The sequence below is a fragment of the Melanostigma gelatinosum genome (assembly GCF_949748355.1).
Source record: "Melanostigma gelatinosum genome assembly, chromosome: 5".
Classification (NCBI taxonomy): Eukaryota; Metazoa; Chordata; class Actinopteri; order Perciformes; family Zoarcidae; genus Melanostigma; species Melanostigma gelatinosum.
The window spans coordinates 12,597,711-12,617,459 of NC_136638.1; the positions used below are offsets into that span (position 1 = coordinate 12,597,711).

The 19,749-nt window shown below is 43.1% G+C and overlaps 1 protein-coding gene across 3 annotated transcripts; it reads right to left on the reverse strand.

Moving 5' to 3' along the window:
• Positions 1–2,174: 2,174 nt before the first annotated feature.
• Positions 2,175–12,470, reverse strand: clint1a (clathrin interactor 1a). 3 transcript variants are annotated; one of them, XM_079269039.1, is made up of 12 exons: positions 12,334–12,470; positions 9,299–9,403; positions 8,293–8,389; positions 7,874–7,982; positions 7,271–7,432; positions 6,963–7,143; positions 6,335–6,551; positions 6,155–6,236; positions 5,577–5,642; positions 4,790–5,082; positions 3,381–3,579; positions 2,175–3,239 (listed from the first exon to the last, which is right to left on the reverse strand). In XM_079269039.1, the coding sequence occupies exons 1-12, from the start codon at positions 12,372–12,374 to the stop codon at positions 2,974–2,976; spliced, it is 1,818 nt and encodes a 605-aa protein (XP_079125165.1). In that variant the 5' UTR covers positions 12,375–12,470; the 3' UTR covers positions 2,175–2,973. The 3 variants fall into 3 exon arrangements, with proteins under 3 accessions (XP_079125165.1, XP_079125164.1, XP_079125166.1); XM_079269038.1 differs by having other exon boundaries at positions 4,790–5,085; XM_079269040.1 differs by lacking the exon at positions 5,577–5,642 and having other exon boundaries at positions 4,790–5,085.
• Positions 12,471–19,749: the final 7,279 nt, after the last annotated feature.

Consider the following 19,749-nt stretch of genomic DNA (forward strand, 5'->3'; position numbering starts at 1 on the left):
CTTGACGTCTCAGATTGCTTTTACTCTTTAATGGGCACATTACCCATAAAAGCACAATTTACTGCATCTCATGGAAGTTGTAAAGATGTTGCTTCCTTTTTTTTTCCTGTTTGAAACCAGCAGAGGTTACTTTTGGATGATGAGCGGCACAGAATGATCTCATTTTGAGATGTTTCTGGGTCTGAATGTCTTATTTTAGTTTTTCTTAATTTGACTGCAGAGTTTAATTGACCCTCTTTCTATATATTTCCATGCCATAAATGGGACACATTCTAGCAGTAGCTGTTCATATATATACTGTTACTTTTCATATATATATTATTAGTGTAGCCCATTTAACAGGCCTCCTCTCCAGAGAGTGGAAAATGGGGCCAATTGTTTAACGCAAGCTGTGTTTTAGTCGTGTTTGTCACCAGTGTGTTCCAACAAACCTCGGTACTACGAGAAGGGCACAGCGCTGGTGGTGAAGAGACGCGCCGCAATTAGAACCTTCCTCCTGAGTGTCAGAGTAATCAGGGCAAACTGCACATTTCATCAGCTGAATGATATTAAAGGACAAAGTAACATTTCTTTACGTTCAACTTTATTAACTGCACCGGTCTCAGTGATCCATCCCATAATGTCTTCGTGTGATCTACTTTCTGCTCCTGCATGTTCACTCTGCAGTGGCACCCTATGGATTTGGTATCCGGCGAGATCATTTATCGTCTGATTTGCTACATTCGTGGCTTCCTGCCCTTGTAATTTGTGAATTGTGCATATTTACCGTTGACCTTTCTTTGTTACCTCAAACAACTAAGTTCACAAACTCGCATTAACTAAATGTAATTTCAAAGTCGAGCGCGGCGGCATCCCTTTTGCTGCTTGAAGCTCTTTTGAATGAGGCTAATGACACAGCACACCAAATAACACACACCATTAACACGTTTCAATCAACTGTTTAATGTTGTAGATAAAGAATCAATGTGGAAATCAAATCGAAATGGGAACAATGCAAAATTTCATTTTCTCAAAGGATTTTCTTTACATTTGCATATGCTAGTGTTTCAGTAACAATCCCATTTTAGAGAAGATCGAATCAATTCCAAGTACAAAATGAATAAAACAAACCTCGACTGATATATTTTAGAAAAAACAGCAAACAGATTTTGGTCATTTTAATGCTTCAGGCTCCGACGCAAAGGCTACTACGTGTTAGTGTGCTCGGCCTCTCGAGCCCTCGGGAGAATAGGAAAGCTTCAAGAACCTCAAAGCTCTCTGGGGCTGCAGAACCCACCGCCTTCTCCTCTGGTCAGTGAATTATTTATCTAGTCGTTGACGTGCTAAAAAAAAAAAAGTTAGGCAGCTGAGATTTACTTGTCACTCATTACAAGGGTCAGGAGGCGACCACCGGCAGGCACTTGAACCGCTGAGGAGCGATGCGTTTGTACGTCTAACAGATCAGCGAGCTGGTGCACTGTTCATCACGCGCTAACCCCCACACCCCCACACCGCTGACCTACTGGGGGAGTACCGACTGGCAAAAAGCGCTCCCCTCTCGTACATCTTCCGGTTATGACGGCAGCACGGTTTCTGAGATTGCTGTTTAAAAAAAAAAGTGTAACAGAGACGGAATGTGAGAGGTCCGCATTTACCGAGATGAACGTTCAACAGCTGGACGCAACCTGAATAACAGTCCGTGATTTAACATATGTTCAACTTGGGCTGGTTTGAAGTTACCGCTGACCTGCGTGTGCGCGTGCGACGAACAAAACGGGGAGCGAAGTAACTACACGATTGCATCCGATGTCTGTTCCGCCGGTACGCGTGGCTTGAGGCATTAGCACAAACACAGATGTTTGTACATAGTACAGAAGCTCCGGTCTGACAGCCGGCCTCAGCACTGCACGTCACATCGTTTCCTTCTAAGAGGTTTGAACTGAAGAGGAAAAAAAGAAAAGGCAAATGTCTTTCAGGCACTCTGTGCTGTAATTAAGAACCCACAACCCCTGTATGAGGCCTTCTCTGCTGATTATCTCATTGGGATGCAAACTGATTATAATAGTCTTCATAAGTATAATATATATATATATATATATATATATATATATATATATATATATATATATATATATATATATATATATATATATATATATATATATATATATATATATATATATATATATATATATATATATATATCAATAAGAAAGGCCACAAATGATGGTCTGTTGAAGGAGAAACTCCTCAAATTAAATGGATAACCTTCACTCCAAACACTCCTTCATTACTTTCACTGCAGCACTGACAGGCCACATCTGGAGTGTGTGGACACTTCTGTACAAAGACAAGGCGTCAATGCGCTCCGTTACGGGCCGGGATTGGTATCAGATTTGGTCTGCGTGATACGACTCTTCACACTCGCACACCGCCTCTCGTAAAGGAACTTCATAACTTATCTGCAAGGGCTCCAGATTTCTATTTACAGGTCAAAGGAAGAGCAATGACATAAAAAGAGGTAACTTGATATTCTTAAATGTACATTGGAAAGTTAAAATGGCTGATCATGTTATTCAAAAAAACATATTCTGTAAAGTTAAATTATGCAGCTACTGATATTGTTTTGCGATTCTGGTAATTTCACTTGATTCAGGTTATAAAGCAAACACCCCCCCCCCCTGACATTCTGGCACACTCTTCCTTCTTCTCACTTCTTAAGTGACCAACAAGGCACACTGCCATCAGTGTGAGTCTGACTACCACTCTGACAGATCGCTGGTTCACACACAACACAAACACGTTCATTTAGATCCATATCACTACACAGCATTTCTAAAAAAAATAGGAGATTGCAGGGTATTTGTATTGTGATAGTTGACATTATTCAAGTACTCTTTGTTTGCAGCTCATAACAATCCTTTACCAATGGACGGGGAGAGAGAGGGAGAGAAAGAAAGAGAGAGACCACCACATCTTTTCTCTCCAGTTCTATCACTTTCCGAAGTGGCCGAAGTCAGCAAAGGCGTGGTGTTTGGGTTGTTGGACCATTGCAGGGTTCATCCCCATTCCCATCCCTCCTTGTGGCATCCCCATGTTCATGCCCATCCCCATCATGCCCTGGTTGGTTGCCATCCCCATGCCCATTCCCATGCCAGCACCAGGGTGCATCATGGGATTTACAGGCGATTGGACTGTTGTAGTTCCGAGGCTCATACCAGAAAATCCCTGGGAGAGCATGTTGGCAGGTGTCTGGTTGCCTGGAAATGACAGAACAAAAATGCAATTAATAAGAGGACCAACATTTTTAAATCTCATTTGACTGGGGGGGGGGGGGGGTGCTTTGGAGGAGAGCCTGGTTACGGTGTCACCATTTAAGCCAGATCTACCAGTCCTCTCACCGTGTTGGAGGGTGTTGAGGGTGGGCTGGCTTTGCTTGGGTGGGAGTGCGCCCGGGCCCAGGAAGTCCAGGCTGATGTTCACGGAGGGGTCTGACCAGGTGGCAGGGAGGGCCGCTTTGGCACCGGCACCTCCAGCCATCCCCTGCTGCATAGGCAGGGCGGACTGCGGTTGAAGAGGACCCCCCATGTTCTGTAGGGGCTGGCAGAAGACAAGAGACGAAGTTAGACAGACGCAAAGTTAGAGAAAGAGCTCATCCAAACTAAAATCACAGACGTACACAGAGATAAGATGGATAACAACTCAGACACTGAAATACATGATGAGAAGTTACAGTTCTTTCTTATAATTCAAGGCCTTCCAAACTCCCACTTACCCTCAATACTGTCAGAAATCAGCTGCTGTCTGTCTGAGCTCATTAAAACATCTAAAGGAACTAAAGGGGAGAGGAGTGGTGGGCGTCGTCTTAGTGAAACAAAGAATGAGGTTTTTATTTTTTAAGTCAACAACCTTTTAACATGGAAATACAGTCGACATCCACAGCCTTTCTTTGGCTTTTTAATGTTTCTGGAACTCAAAATTGATTCTTCTCATTCTGCGTGTCAGTAGCAGGAGGAGTGGGTGGTTAGTGGGCGGTCTCTGGGGGGGAGACGAGCATCTGGTGAGGCTGCCTGTCAACCCTCCGCCATCATGCTTGTCCTCTATCGCTCAGTCACACAAGGCATGTCTTTATTATAAAAAGGCATGTGGAGTAATGTGGTTCACATCAGGGAAAACCGCGAGTGAATGTTTTTTTTTAATCGTTTAATATTTGCACTGGGACACTACTTTAAATGTAGAATTTCTTGAATCGTTTGACATCCATTTATTTCCTGCTTCATACAATGGCGTGACGTGGTTAAAAGGTTCTTTGTCGGTATTACTCGTAGCGCTAATAGTTGATGGCCAAGGCCAAATCAACAAGCCCAGATTCTATAAAAAAAAAAAAAAACACATCCAACAACTGGGTACATTTAGCCGCTGAGAGGCAATAGATCTGCTCTGAATTTCAAATTTAGCACCGTTAACAATGTCTGAAGTGGTATTTAGTTACGCGAGTCATTCTCTTGGGCGAATACTGATATTAAGAGAGATTTAAATCATTAAGTGTTTTTATCAACATACTATGCTGTATTTTAGTAACCAACACATATAGCTATGATAAAAAAAAATGATCCTAAAATGTATCAGTCTGCCTCTGCATTCATAAAAACTGAATTATAAAGTGCATCGTTATTTTCCTGAGGATATTTTGTTTCCACCTGTATAATTGAAGCACCCTTCATGAGTCTTGTAATATGTATATAAATAAATGATTAAAAGGAGGACGCGTGTGCCTGATGCGTGTTTGTATGAGTGCAGTCATGCATACCTGTGACCTAGACTGGGGCAGGACAGTGCTGCTCATGCTCTGTGTGCTGCTCATGCTAAAGTTGAGGCTCTGGGAGGAGCTGAGGGACTGGGTTGGCCCCATCAAGTCAAACAGGTCTGCTGAGGCAGGACCGGAGCCTGAAGCCGGGGCGAGGGCGGGGGCGGCGGAAAGACCTGCCATGGCTCCAAAAAGGTCATTTCCACCGGTGTCGACAGTCTGAGCAGATGCTGGCATCTGACCTCCGGGGAAAGCGTTCCACTCTCCAAACTCTCCATTACTGCTCGAGGAAGGTGCTGCTGCACCAAGAACCAGAAGAACAAAAAACAGTTGCATGAATGTCTATATTTGCCATCTTAACAGTGATGTTTGTGTTGTGAGCTGCAAAGAAAAGTCATGAAAGCATCTGGACCCGACATATCAATTAAGAATAAACAATCGAGTCTTCCGCAAGGCCAGTCTTGCTTTATCCGGGGCATTCTCAGTGACCACTGGTGCCATGTTTTACATTTTCATTGAACTGGCCCTGCTTGTTGTCTATCTCTGCTCTCAATCTCTTTGAGCTCCCTCCACCCCCACCGACGCCTTCCTCTGTCCCCGTCTCCTTGTCATCCATAACAGGAGTTGATGTGTGTCTGTTCTTGTTATGCAGAGCAGGTAGCAGGCTCCATATGGCCGGGGCTTCTCTCTGAATATTCTAGCAGTATGGCTGCAACAAGCACAGCACACACATGCACAACACACACACACTAACGCAAAAAAAAAGAAAGAAGAAAGTCTTGAAACCAACCAGATACTGAGGCGAGGCCGCCGGAGGCAGCAAGTGAGGAGAAGTCAGCAAATCCACTGATCAGGTCTGCATTGAGATAGACACACAAACACATCAATTGTAAACAAGCGAGCTCCAGGTGTCATTCTACCATAGTTAGCATTCCTTCAGTGTCAGAAGTGTAGGGGGGGAGGGTGGTGGCAGTGGATAGGTGGAGCGGACCAAACATCTGTTCAGTGCTCCCGCCCTCTGCATTCACCAGGGACTGCTCCAAAAACATCTGGCGCACTTAGTTCCTATACATCAAGTCCCCCCCGTGCTGTCCACAAAAATGTGAAGCTAGCATCAGTAGCTGGGCACCGTCACTGCAGAGTGTAGTCCTGCAGTCACTGTGGAGTTACTGGTGTCTAGCTTGTCTGCTGAGAATAAGGGACATATTTGGGGCTGCTGGAAGGCGTCGTTTTGCTGGTGTCAGTTGCATTTCTGGGGTTTCAGCATAGGAATTGATCCAAATCTTCTCGGGTGAGACAGCAACAACAACAACAACAAGTGCATTTCACAAAATGTCAGGGTGTTACTTGAAGTTAGTGACATTATACCCGTGGCGGCCGGCTGGCTCGGTGTGGGGTCCACCATAAAGAGGTCAGCTAGGATGGTACTGGAGGGCTGGGGGGCTGCTGGCTGGAATAAACAACATTTACAAAAAGATCAGGGTCCATGCACGACTATACACGTATCAATAACGTCGTATCTTCTATGTTGGCCTGTGGTCTTGCTACCTGTTTGGTGGTGGTGACTGGGCTCTTATCTCCCACATAGTGGGCTGCGGCTCCCAAGTCCACTGTCTTAGACGGGACCCCTCTCTTCCGTGTTGCTGTAGTCTCTGTTGCTTGGACTATGTGTACACTCTTGGTGGTTACGGTCTCCTCTTCATCTTTGAATTCTTTTCCTGACTGGCCATTGTGAAACGAGCGGCCCCGGTCCTCCTCGTGGTCACTATGGAGACAATAACGGACCAGGTTGAGGATACAGATCGTCTTCGTGTTTCCATGAAGGAACAAAAAGAACCAAAGTACAAGCCATTCTGGATGAGGCCTTACTGTTAGACAGTTATTTGTACTTGTTTTACTCTCTTTGTGACTATTACTGGCCTGATCAGTATTTCTTTTACCATTTAATTTACAGGTATATTCACAATGTATTTGAAAAGTTTCACTTGTTTCTCTAATGTGAAAATAAAGGGCTATTGAAAACAGTGCTCAGAAAACAGATTGAGAGAGAAATCAAGTGTCATTTTTTCTATTTTGGTGGTGGGGGCTTCTTATTTGTCCATATTTGGAACATGGTTTGAACCTTTCAGCTCCAAATGGCACTAAATATAAATAAGAGAACTTGTCCGTCTCCAACCTAAATCGATCCGGTGAGTCGTCTCTCTTCCTAAATCTGCTTATGGTGTCGTCGATGGTGCTGCCGATTTTGTCGCTGATCTCCCCCAATTTCTCGCTGAAGGGGAATTGCCCTTTATTCCTCTCCCAGTCGTCGTCCCACTTTCCCCGGCTGTTATCGCTGGAGTCGTACCTGTCCCCCGCTGGAGGGAAGGGATCCAAGTAGGTGGAAAAGGACATAGAAGCAAGAAAAAGAGGACACAAACTGAATTAAAACCCCAAACGTTTTTGTTGATCATAAGTCCGCTTATTACTCAACTGAGAACTTACAGTATCGGTACCCCATACTGTCTGAGGATACCCCGATGAATTTGTCTTTGAGCTTCTTGGACTTTTTCCGTTCATCCCTGAGCCTGTCGTCATCCTGGACAAAATCTAGCGTCTCCTTCACCTTCTGACGCACATTCACACCGTGGTCCTTCCCGTTCTCATCTAGAGACACAGAATGAATGAATCAGCAACTCTTTGTGTTAACTTTACAATGCATTCAAACCACACACAGGCAATAAATAAGAAATCGGGAAAGTTGAAAGTTATTTTTTTTGTAAACTGCACCTCAAATACACACATGGTTGGGAAGAGTGAAAGCAGCTTTAGAGCAGTGTGTGTGTGTGCGTGTGCGTGTGTGTGTGTGTGTGTGTGGGGTTTAAGGGTTTGTGGACTAAGCAGTGCTTAGGGCCTCTACTCATTCATTAAAGCTCACACTGAAGCTATTGTTAATCAACACTAAACTCTACAATGCTGAGGTGTGGAGAGTGTCTCTCATAATCAAAGCAACATTTAAAAGTGTTTCATGCTGAGCAAGTTTGTTTTAGGTCCTCCAACATGCACAGATGGTATAAATGAGAGAAATAACACAGAAGGATACCTTACCTACAAAGTGGTAGCTTTCTAATGATCTGAGGTCATACAGGTGTTCTCTGGTACTGGTAACAACCCTCTCTGATCCATTCCTGATGAGATGGGCCAGCAGCAGCAGGGACTGAGAAACACACAAGTGTTGAGTCTTAACTTGTTACGGGAACGATTTGATTCATCGCAACCCTCAATTCATAGCATGTTAACTGTGTGAAGCATCAGCTGTTTCTATTCAACGTCAACTGTTTTGTGAATTTTTATTAAAATTATTATTCCTGCCTGTCAGTAATGAGGAGAAAATGTGACGTTAAAGTTAACAGATGGCTCTGAGGTTTAGGTGAAATCACAACTGTATTTGTTGCTTTGGCCTTCAAGCCCTGAGTCGTAATCGAGCAAGTCTGTTTGTGGGATGTTGCAACAGTGCCGCGGCAGACCTTGTAGACTCTCCGCCAGTTCTTCTTGTTATCCCTCAGCATGCGCGCCCACAGCATGTTCATCACCTCCGGGAACTGCTCATACATGAAGGTGGATCTGATTACATAAACATTGACAGAAGAAAGAGGAAGACGTTGTACTGTTAGGGAATATGTTTTAATCTCCAATGCATGGCAAACAACAATTGGACTAGTTAGTCTGCTTACAGCATTTGAAGAAAGACTACTTTGTACTACGGAGTCCTAGGAACTAAACTCAAAGTATTTCAAGAGCGACAGGTTCCTTTGGGACATTTGTGTCTGTGTGCCACTGCAAGGATCAGCTAGTCAGCTCCATAATTAGCATTTAAATGTCACTAACAACAGACCATTTTAACACTCCTATCTCTGCCCGAGTACTGACTGCAGCAGCTTGAATGAATGCCGTAGATGTTGGAGGAGTTGTGAGGCTTGTGTTCAGTACCGACGACAGTGGGACGTAGTTTCTGGCCGGCAAGAAAAATACTACCTTGGAAACTTTTGTGGTCAAATGTCAAAAACCAAAGCTTAAAATGGGTTCCTGTGGTCGAAATGGAGGGGAATTTCCTAAAAAATGTTCCTGCAGTCAAAAACAGCTTTAAAAGGAATACATTAACCCCAAAATGAACCATTTGTATATCAATTATTCACCCCGTGATAACTTGAATTCGTGAAGAAAAACTTTATTTTTCTCGCACGTCTCCAAAGTGAAAGAAGAATACAAAAACAGAGGAAAGTCTAGATCGAATTAAACTGAAGTAAATACGATCAAAGCGGTTTTGCTGTTGTTAAATGCGGCCCCCCCCCATTTACTTCAGTTTGTGGATTCTTCATTCACTGGTGAGGCAAGATTTCTTTACAAATTCAAACTAACAGGTTGTCTAGCGGTTATACGAATGATCATTTAGGGGGGAAATCTTTCTGCGGTTTGACTTTATGAACAAACACCCGCGGTGCTTTTCAGCAGGACATATCGAGTTGTCCTCACCTGGAGATCTCACTCATCAGTTGTCCCGATGGTCCCCATGCGTCGTCATTAGTGGCCTCTCTGACTTTAGACTCCACCTCCGAGTAGTTCATCACCACGTTGGTTCTGTGCAGTATGATAAAAGAGACATCACTTCATTAATCATGCCTATGTTAAGTATTCTGCATGGCAGTTGACAATATGTGGCCTCCTAGATAACCACAACATGGACACCAGTAGATGAAAGGTTCTCTTATTAGAGCCACACCCAGACACTTGTCCTTTCAGAGGCTAAAACGACAATGGGACAATAGGGAGTGTGTGTGCGCTCTGAGTCTAACCACTCATCAAAACCAAAGATAGGAGACTAAACAAGCAAACGCAAATCTGTGTTCAAAATAAACATGAATGAGATGTCAAATGGAGCAGAGTAAAACTGTGGGGCGAGCTCTTGCTTGTTGACATTCTAAGAAAGTAACACGGAAATAAAAAGGGAAGTTAAATGAGAGGAAACCAACAGTATAAATGGTGGCTCACTAATAATCTCAGGTAAATAGAGAGCTTCGTTATCTAAATTGCGGAGTCAACAATGTTGGCGGGTTTGGCAAATATATTCAGAATCATGATTTATGTATTGTATTGCATCGTCTCACATTGTGTTGTATTGTGCTGTACAATAGTCAGTGCTGTCGGATTGTATTGATGATATTAAGCCACGAATTTGTCATAACCTTCCGAGGGGCTGTAGACAAACATGTGCTCTCTAGCAAACTCCGGCACATTAACATTGAGGTGGAAATTGAGTAGAGTATGTGCAGCGTATAGCTAAAACCTTCTCCGTGGCTACTGGCCTTGGTGCAATCATTTTGTATTCTATAACCTTACATGAGAATGGTTTCTTACAGGACTACAGACTTATAATCTATTAAAAAAACAGGCACCTTATTCCAAATAATTTAGTAAGTGCCGCCACACCTTCAGCCAAAAACAGTCTTCCTTCCTCACTACTGCCACATCAGCAATATAATGTGCAGGGTCTGAGAGAGCAGCATTGAACTGATGGGTGGAGATAAACACCTTCGCTTTGGTTATCGAAAAAAGTTGTATTACCACTGCAAGCAGCATGGTATGGTTACCACTCAGACAACATACACTCGTTTGTTAAATTTATGATGATGATGATGATGATGATGATGATGATGATGATGACGACCACAGGTTACAGTAACTGTATGTAGGAGAAGATCCAGGACAGACATTATCCTGTATCAAACTTAATTCTGACAGCATTGTTCTTCATATTACTCTCACTTCAGCCCTGGACGAGACTCTATCTGTGTTTCAGTATCAGTCATGTGTTAGTTCAGGTTTCATTCAGTTTTGAGGAGTCTTTGTGATTACATTGTGTGCTATGCTACGAACTGCACTTGTCCTGGGTCTCTCTATCTATGTTACCGATACTGCACAAAGCTACATGTTTGCACGAATGACAGGCAAAACACAAGAGGATATGATATAGTAGTGAGACTTCTTATCTCTTCGTAGTTGTGGGCCCTGTCCTAGATATCAGCCAGATAAAACGGAAGTTGTGATACTCTCTCACAGTGACAGATTTCCGCAGTGCGTGTTGTTACTCATTAATCCAATTGAACCTTATTCTTCACATAAGAAATGGTGCTTCCATTCATTGCAAGACCTACTTGAAACAGGACAAAACATTTGCTTGCATGTCCTGCCTCAGCAAGAGCCTCACCTTAACCATTAAACAGGAAATGTTGCATTATGTCACACTGTTGGTGTGAATGACTCCCAGAGTTCGCGGCTGGTATATACTTTCAGGTACATTACTGCTGCTAGCCATGCAGGCTCAGACTGTCAAGGCCATCAGACTATGACTCATTATGAGTGCACAAGCACCAGGGATTCACAGTGTACATATGTTGCATGCTTTTTTTTGGCACCGTCTTTACATTTTGCCAGACAAACTGCATCTTAATTCCAATCAAAACCTGGTGGAAAGTACAGCAATTGCTGTGTTGAGCTTATATCATCAAATCCTTGAACTTAAGTTAGCAGCTGGACATCCACCAACAGGTTGCAAAACACTGCAGGATCACTGGTCACTGGTTAATAAGTGCTCTGTTGTGGCGCTGTTGTTGTTCTTCAGCGTCCTACATCGCAAAAAAAGCTAATATAGTTTAACCACATTAATCTAGTGATATGACAAACATGTAAAAAGAGCGCTGTAAGGTAACATTGAACATGGTTGTAGTTGCTGCATCAGTTGTGTAGAGAAAAGCTGTAAAACGTTCTGTATTATGAGGTAATACGTTCGACATTTAGACATGTTGAGGTCTTTGTTAAAGTTGTCTTGCTAGTTCCACTATAACAGCGTTCTAGGGTATAAAACAACAAAGTAACTCAGTCATGTGGTGCTACTTTGTTTATCAACTGACTTAATCTGCAGTACGTTATTGCTACTTTAGCATGAAGTGTAACATTAACTTAGCTACAAGTGTCAACAATCATATAGGAGAGTAACGCATGTCGATACTCAGTGAACCTTTACAAATACTTCCAGACAGTAGTAGCCAAGCAAGGGTGGTATGATTTGTGCATTAACGTATGAACATGATAAAAACTGCCCGCTGATTATTGAGCCCAGGAGCTGTCAAACTATCTTAGCTGGCTAGCCTGGTCGGTTAGCCACCTAGCCAGCAGGCTATATAATTAGCTAGCTTGTCGGCTAAGTGAGTTAGCTTACACTGTCGGACACAATGCTTAAACAAAAAGCTAAAGTGATCTCATAACAGTGTAAATGTTATCCCGCACTAAACAAAAGACCAGGCAAAACGACAGTCACACAGAGAGTACGCTCTCAAGACAAATAGTATTTGTCAAAGTCAGCTAACTAACTAACTTGCTAGTAGCATACATGCTAGCTAACTTGTTCGAGTGACGTGACGTCAAAGTTTTGAGTACGTGTCTCTTTCAAACAGGTACACTACAGAAACACACAACGCGACATGGACGTACTGTAGTTGGGAGATACTTACGCTTTGTCAACCAACTCCCGAACCTTCCACATGTTCAGCATCTTGGCTCTGTGAAAATGGGCTTTCTGCTTCGGACAAAACCCTTTACTCCACACGAACACCGCAACCAAACCCTGAACTCTGTAAAGTAAACTATTCTTCACCTCTCTCTCAAGACAGGAGGCGCAAACGCACCAACAGGCAGGAAAGGTTACTCCGGGAAATGCCGATGTACGTCATCAAAGTTGCGTAAAGCAGCATTGGAGTTGTAGTTCCTGATTAGCGTCCGGGGCCTCAGTCTCTCGCATTGATACTGTATGTACATTAACCCTTTTAAATGGTTTTAAAAAACAGCTGTCAACTTCGTACACAATTAAAACCAATTGTATGGATATAAAACAAGAGAGAAAACCAGTTGCCCGAGGAAATATGTAACTGATTTGCATTTCTGAGGACCTCTGTAATCCCATCAAGGATCCATGGAGGTTAACTGGATTAAAAAGAACAACAGAAAAATCCCATTATAATATAAATGCCATTGGCCCTGGTTGGGAAAAGTAGTCCAACAGCATTACCTAAGGCAATGAAAATGTGGTTTTGTATAGGTAGCTATTGTGGTTTCTATTCATGTTAGTGATGCATAAAGTGAGCATTTATCCAGTTGAGTATGGCTGATATTCAATAATGTTGTTTATTGGTAGCACTGTAGATGTAAATAAGTAACAAGAAATGACAGCACAGAAATACCCAAATATGTTCGCGGTTATTTTAAAATGGTAAATACATTACATAGTTTTTCATCAGAGCGCACTGACAAGTTTATGTTTCGAAGTGACTCGTTTATTTAAAAAAAAAAAAAAATGTACATTTTAAGGGATCTTTATCAAAATATGTGTGTTATGTGTTTAAAATCTAGTATCGGCCAGGCTATATTATCAAGAAAGGACCATTTCTATGTTTTATCCTCAATTTATTATTTGTGTCCATTTTGAAGTGATATTCGTTGGCTTTCACTTTACACTACTAACTGTTGTCCATTGTAAAACCAGTTTTTTTTGTTCGTCCAAATGTGTTCAATCTTCCTCAAAACTATAGTCTACATCCTAGTCTGCAGGTCACCACCCTGTGTGTTCTCCATCCCTCCTCATCTGGCATTCAGGCATGCTACAATGACCCAGTGATGCTGTGTGACAGGCCAGGCAGGGCACTGGCTGTTTGTGTCACTCCAGATCAATCACTCCCTCTTCTGGACAGACAACGTCATCAACGCGCAGAAAGGTCACAGGGTGTACTCAAACCAGGCCCGATGTGGTGAGCAGGGAGGTCAGCGTAGCAAGTGAACACCCTTGACTGACTGAGCATCATCTTAAACAGACACAGTCGATTCATGAGGAAAAATAAATCGACTGTCGGTGGTCTGTTTTTTGATTCTCCTGTGACTAGGCGTATACAAAAAGTATTAAGACTGTTTGTCGTATTGATTTATATGCCAGTGGGCAAAATAAGCCCTCTGATGCCCTACTCTCTATTCTCTAATGATACGTGTAAATATGGCCCACGGCTTACACTTCTATAGGAGAGCAGGAGGAAACAACACAATAGCCAAAATACAACCCATTTGAGAAAAAAAAAACAAGAAACAGCACTTAACAGCCCAGAATGCACTGCACCCGAGGGAGCAACCTCAATTACTGTTACACGTCCGAAGAGGAGAACTCCAGGAGAAGTGATTGCCGGGATGGAAATGGCTCTGTGTGTGTTTGTGCATGTGCGAGTGTGTTTTTGTGCGAGTGTGTGGGTCGGAGGAGGATGGATGGAAAGGCACTCAGTCAAAAGATCTTTCAGAAACACTGCCTCGGTGACGTTGACGTGAGCTGTTGATTGACGTGCACTTCTCGACAGAAACCAGAGCGATCAACCTATCTGCCACACATTAAGAATGGCACGGTCCTCGGGGAGGGGCCTAAGTGGTAAATGATGTTGCTCAAGACACTCTCTGTCAACAATGTGTGTGTATCTGTGAGTGTGTCAGTGCTGAGGATGGCAAAGTATTCAAGCTTTGATTGAAAAACTCTTGTGTCCTTAAAGATCAGAATTCTGTACACTGATGTATAGGATGCATGTGTGTGTGTAATCAGGGATGAGTCTGTATGTGTGTGTGTGTGTTTTAAATACAGTATGTTATAGAATACAGTTTAGTGGGAAAAAATAGAGTTTGCAGAAAGCTTAATTGCATGAATCTGATCTCAAACAATATCCAGTTAAATTGTGCTGTCAAAGCAAGCTTTGTACTTTGTTTTGGACAGTTTAAATTTAAAGACAGAGAGAGACAAAAACATCCTCTGCAAGAAATCTTGTAGACCCACTTTCTCTCTTTAGATATGGAAAAAAAAGTCAGCCTTTCCTTGATATTTCATATTTTATAAACACGTTCCATTCATCATCTTGCTCCTCGGTTGATCGTCAATTTGGTCTACTGAGACCAAGTTGTCACTAACAACGTTGGAGTGGAAGGAGATGGAAAAAGTAAGCCGGATAAACAGGCTGTAATTGTAACACAAGCAGCACTAGGGGGCACTCTGACTTTTCTGGTGCTGCAGACGGCTGGCGTATTGCACAGAGGGTGAGTGTGTTCGAGGTCTGTGCAGGCGTGAGTGTGTGTGTCAGTCAGTGCGACCACTGGGGGTCCAGGCTGTGTGTTTACACGGCTGAAGTTCCCATGACAAATGTGGTCAAAACATCATCTCGCCTTGGGAATGTGCTCTACAACTCCGCTGTTATTCTTTCTCTGCAAAACATGTGCTTCCAATCTTTTGAAAAACTTTTTTTTCTTCTTTTTTTTGCTTTTGCAGTTTTACAATGTCATTAGAAAACAATGTTTTTTTGTTTTGCACATTAGCTGTGAATCAACAACCCCGCCCATCTTTGTGCCCACAGAAGAGGTTCTGATCTGTGGCGTCACTGGCATGGGGCCCGGCTTCCCTCCTGTCAGAGCGAGGGGTTCTTTCACTGCTGTTATATTTCAGGCTGTTATTGTTGGCCCTCTTGCAGTCCCGGTAAGATCTTTAGTCCTTTTCCCAAGCGATATAACCCCCACACACATCACACAGTATCTGACCCCTGTCTCCATGACACATGACAGGTCCACTGTGGTGCGCGTGTGTGTGGTGCATGTGAGTGAGGACTGATGTTTGAGTGTGTGTATATGCTTTCATGTAAATGTGTAGTAACTATGTGCGCGTAGAGCACGGATGTGTGTGCAAGTGCACGGCGCATATCTGTCTCAGTATGTAGGTATTGAATTATGCTAAAAACAATGAGGCCGCTTGTCACATGTTCAAAGTCGCACAGACAACCCGCTGTGATCTCAAAACACATACACAGATGTTCATAATGGGACTAAAGTAGCATTCGCATTCCTGTGGATAACCAGTCTGTTTATTTTACTCTCTAAACTGGACTGGATTGCCACTTTTCCTGGTGAGAAAAATGATAGAAAAAAAGAATACAGGGAGGCTGATGAGAGAGGCTCCCACCACAGTTTGGAGCTCCAAAGCCAACTGTCAGTCCTGCTTAACCGGCAAACATCAGCGGCCATGATTTAGGAGGGCATTAATTCAATGTATAATGGAAGTTGATGCGAGTGTGCGATTACTCCGCAAGTTAACACTGCTCTTTTCTTATTCCTCTACATGAGGAAATGAGCTGGGCGTAATTGTGAAGGCTTATGTTTATGAGTCAGGGTGTTGCAGTAAATCCTGTTGCTTTATACATGGGCCAGAAAGCCCACGTACACGCAAAGAAACCCACACAGGTATGCTCAAGTCCTGAGAGCATCTGCTCCTTTACAACCAGATTGAATTAGCAATTACAGAGAGTAAAAAACTGAACAAAACATCTGGAGCTGTAAGCAGCAGAGGTTATAAATCTGAGCGAAAGGGTGGGGGGGATATGAAAATGAGCCAAAGTGAGATTCTCAAGGACAGCGTCTCCGATTGGTCCATTAACATGCCAGGGGTGTCAAAAAGGACCCGAGGCTATGGTAGAAATGGGACAGAGCAGAGGGCTTTGGAGGGCATATGGAACACCAGTGAATGGAGAGGCACAGAGTACAGGGGAGAGCACAGCAGAGGTTCCAGTGAGATACTGTAGGGAAGTGAAATGCAGTCAGTATTGGCAAAGATAACACAACTGAGGAGATACGTGGATGTTGTTTGTGTCTTGAACCTCCACACAGGAAATCACCCCGATAAGCAGAGAGAACAGCCGTGGAAAAGCTGAAGGGAAGTCATGAAAAAAGACCCGGAGCTGTGTGGGTGTTAGAGTTAAGAAACAGAGGCAGAGCATCGCCACGTTGCCGAATCAAGGCATGTTTGGACACAGGACATGTTTCAAGTAAACATGAGGCTGGGTGTTCATGAATGTATTTTCACGATTATATCCAGTTTGGTTTAAGTCCATATAAATGTGAGGTTGGGAAGCCGCAGCACCATTACCACATCTGTTTTTGCTATTATTGGCACAATAAATTACGTAGGCAATTTGTTTGCGCTGTTGTTGGAGTAATAGAATCAAATTATCCCATGTTAGGGAAATGATTATGTACGAAGCGGAACCCATCAGGGATTCACAAGGCAATCAGTGAAGTAAGACAGAGCTGAAATGTTGGCACTCTGCACATCAACTGTTCCAGGTCCACGACGTCATCCGAAAGAACATCTCAACCTCGGATAGGAGATAATTGTACCTGAAGTCGGCTGTTTTCACCCACTAATCTGGCAGTGCCAAGAGTGCTAAGTCAGTGTGGCGCCACAGTGGCCTGCTGTTGTAGATCTGCAGTACAGCATCAATCCAGTGGAGCCATGTGAAACAGCACAGAGTCATAATTGAAAGAGCCTGACACAAGCGGAAAATCTTCGGAACGAAGGACAATATCAGATGAGTCTCATCAATTGAAAGTCAGTTTACATTCCCACTCCAAGACCAGACACTGGGTGGATGTTTCAAATAGGTCAAGGTTGGAGTGAAAACAAAAGTTAGTCGATGAGCAGTCGAGGTGCAACGTTCCTTCTTTGTATGCTAATCTGGCAGATCATCATATCGTGTAGGCGCTGCCTGCGATTCTACATCTGCACGCACTCGTTTAATTATCCAAACACAATTCACAAAAGTCACTGGAAACAAACCAAACCAAAATAAAATAATTTGCATATATTTAAAAGAGCAGATAAAGTCCCCCGGGGTTGGTTAATATTTCAGAGGCATAATAATAATATGCTAAATCATTCACATTTTATCCTGCACCAAAACAAAGTGGCTTTGTCGATGTAATTAGGGTGTTTTAGAGTTGAATCACCCTGGCAAATGACCATGTTTTTCTCTCTGGGAGATCTGTGTGTGAATGTATCTGAGCCTCTCTCCCTCTCTATAGGTGTGTGTATGTGTGTGTGTGTGTTTGTGTTTGTGTGTGTGTGTGTGCTTGTGTTGTATTGTCACCGGTCCTCCATGTGCACGCAGTCTTAGAAAAGGATTGATTAAAGAGAGAGTGTCTGTCTCAGAGCAGTTAATGAGGTTTAGTCCCATGAGCTGTGAGGTTTGGGCTTGTGTGAGTGTACGTGCATGTGTGTTTGCGTGTGTGCACGTGGACCTAGTGGAAGACGTTGTTAATTGGCTAAGACTTACTTTCAGCAGGGGGATAGTCAAGGGCACGGTGCCTCCACATTTGTGGAGTGCCATTTGTAGAACACGATATGTTCACTTTCCATATTAAATTATATTTTGAGGGAATGATGAGTCAGTAGCAGGCTGGCAGAACGAAATATGATTGTAATTACACTTGTAGTTTTGCGTGTAATTTAAATCGGCGATCGATGATCTGGAATGTTGAAGATAGACGCAAACTAAATGCGTGCTGAAAATTGAATGGAAAAATGTTGTTTTGCTGTTTTGTGTTACTTGAGTGTATCTGAAGATGTGAATGAACCTCATTCATTTTTTTCTCTGGGGACAAGAAGAAGACAAAAAGGAAAGAGAAAGAAGAAGAGGAGGGGGAAAGAGGAGGAAGAAGAAATATAAAAAGACAGAAAAAAGAAAGATTAGATGAGAGGAGGAGGAAGCGAGGCGGAGAGGGAGGAATAGAGATAAAGATATTCCACAAAGGCCAAGGCACTGTAGATGGATACAAGATCACCTGCATGCTGTCCACACAGACCTGTCCGTCTACATGTGTATACAGACCTGCATGTTCCTTTGCAGTGCAACACACAGCTCGTCTCAAACAGCAGGAAGCTTCGACGCTTTCATGTGAAGCACAGCCCAAAGTAGAGCAAGATCACAATGTGTGTGTGTGTGTGTGTGTGTGTGTGTGTGTGTGTGTGTGTGTGTACGTGCATGTGCGAAACCCAGGCTTTTCCCCCCTTGGGACCTGCACAAACACGCTTCCCATCTCTCCTTTGAGTTTCACATTCAAAGGTTCCACTCGTTCACCTGTCAATCATTCTCTCAGCCAATCAAGGCCCTTCGTTCTCAGTCTGTTTATAGATCAAGGCTGGTTTAAGCGTATGTATGTGATGTGACTGGAATTTTTACCATGACTAATACTAATACTGTAAATATTCATATTTATAGACATATATTTTTTTAAACACATCACCAGTGGTGTCAATCAGAATCAACACTATTGTGTCAAAACCGTGTGCACCCGCGAAGTCTATCACACTGTTTACGACTGCAGGTCTTGTCGGTACTAAATTGATGCCAGAAAATGCAGAAAAAAGTCTGGACTGTGAAATAAAAAATAAAAAAAGGTCTCAAACGGCAGAAAGGAATGAAGTAAGTCCATGGGTGTATGTAGAAAGAAAGAGAAAAAAATATTTTGCAGAGGCACAGATGGAGGTTATAAAGGAAGTAGCTTTGTGTGTGCGTGTGTTTGTGTGTGTGTGTGTGTGTGTGTGCAATATGTGTGCATTTGTGTTATCAAAAGAGACTCAGTGCAGTATGGAGGCATTAGTGTTATAGGGCTATCGCAACCCAGATATGTCACGCTTAATTTAGTGGCTAAGAGTAAAAGAGAAACAGGGGGAGAAGAAAGTACAAATGACTGTGAAATGTACAATATCTATCTGTAAGTACAAGCACATCACACAGCAACTGCACTCAAACACATGGGGACACTGAGAAGGCGAGAGAGCTCCAGTGGGAGAGCAGACGGAGCGTCAGGTGACAGCAGGCGTTGTCAGACCTCACCTCTGATTGCCATCTTTTATGATGGAACAATAGTTTCCTGTGGATCATGCTAACGACCTGTGTTTGTCAGCAACAGGGGAAATTAACCGGAGCCATAGGCCTACTTTGTCTGCTTTATGCCAGCAGGGAAATTGACGAAAGCGGAGAGGGCAGCGTGGGAGACGGAGGAATCACTCACACACCTGTTATGTA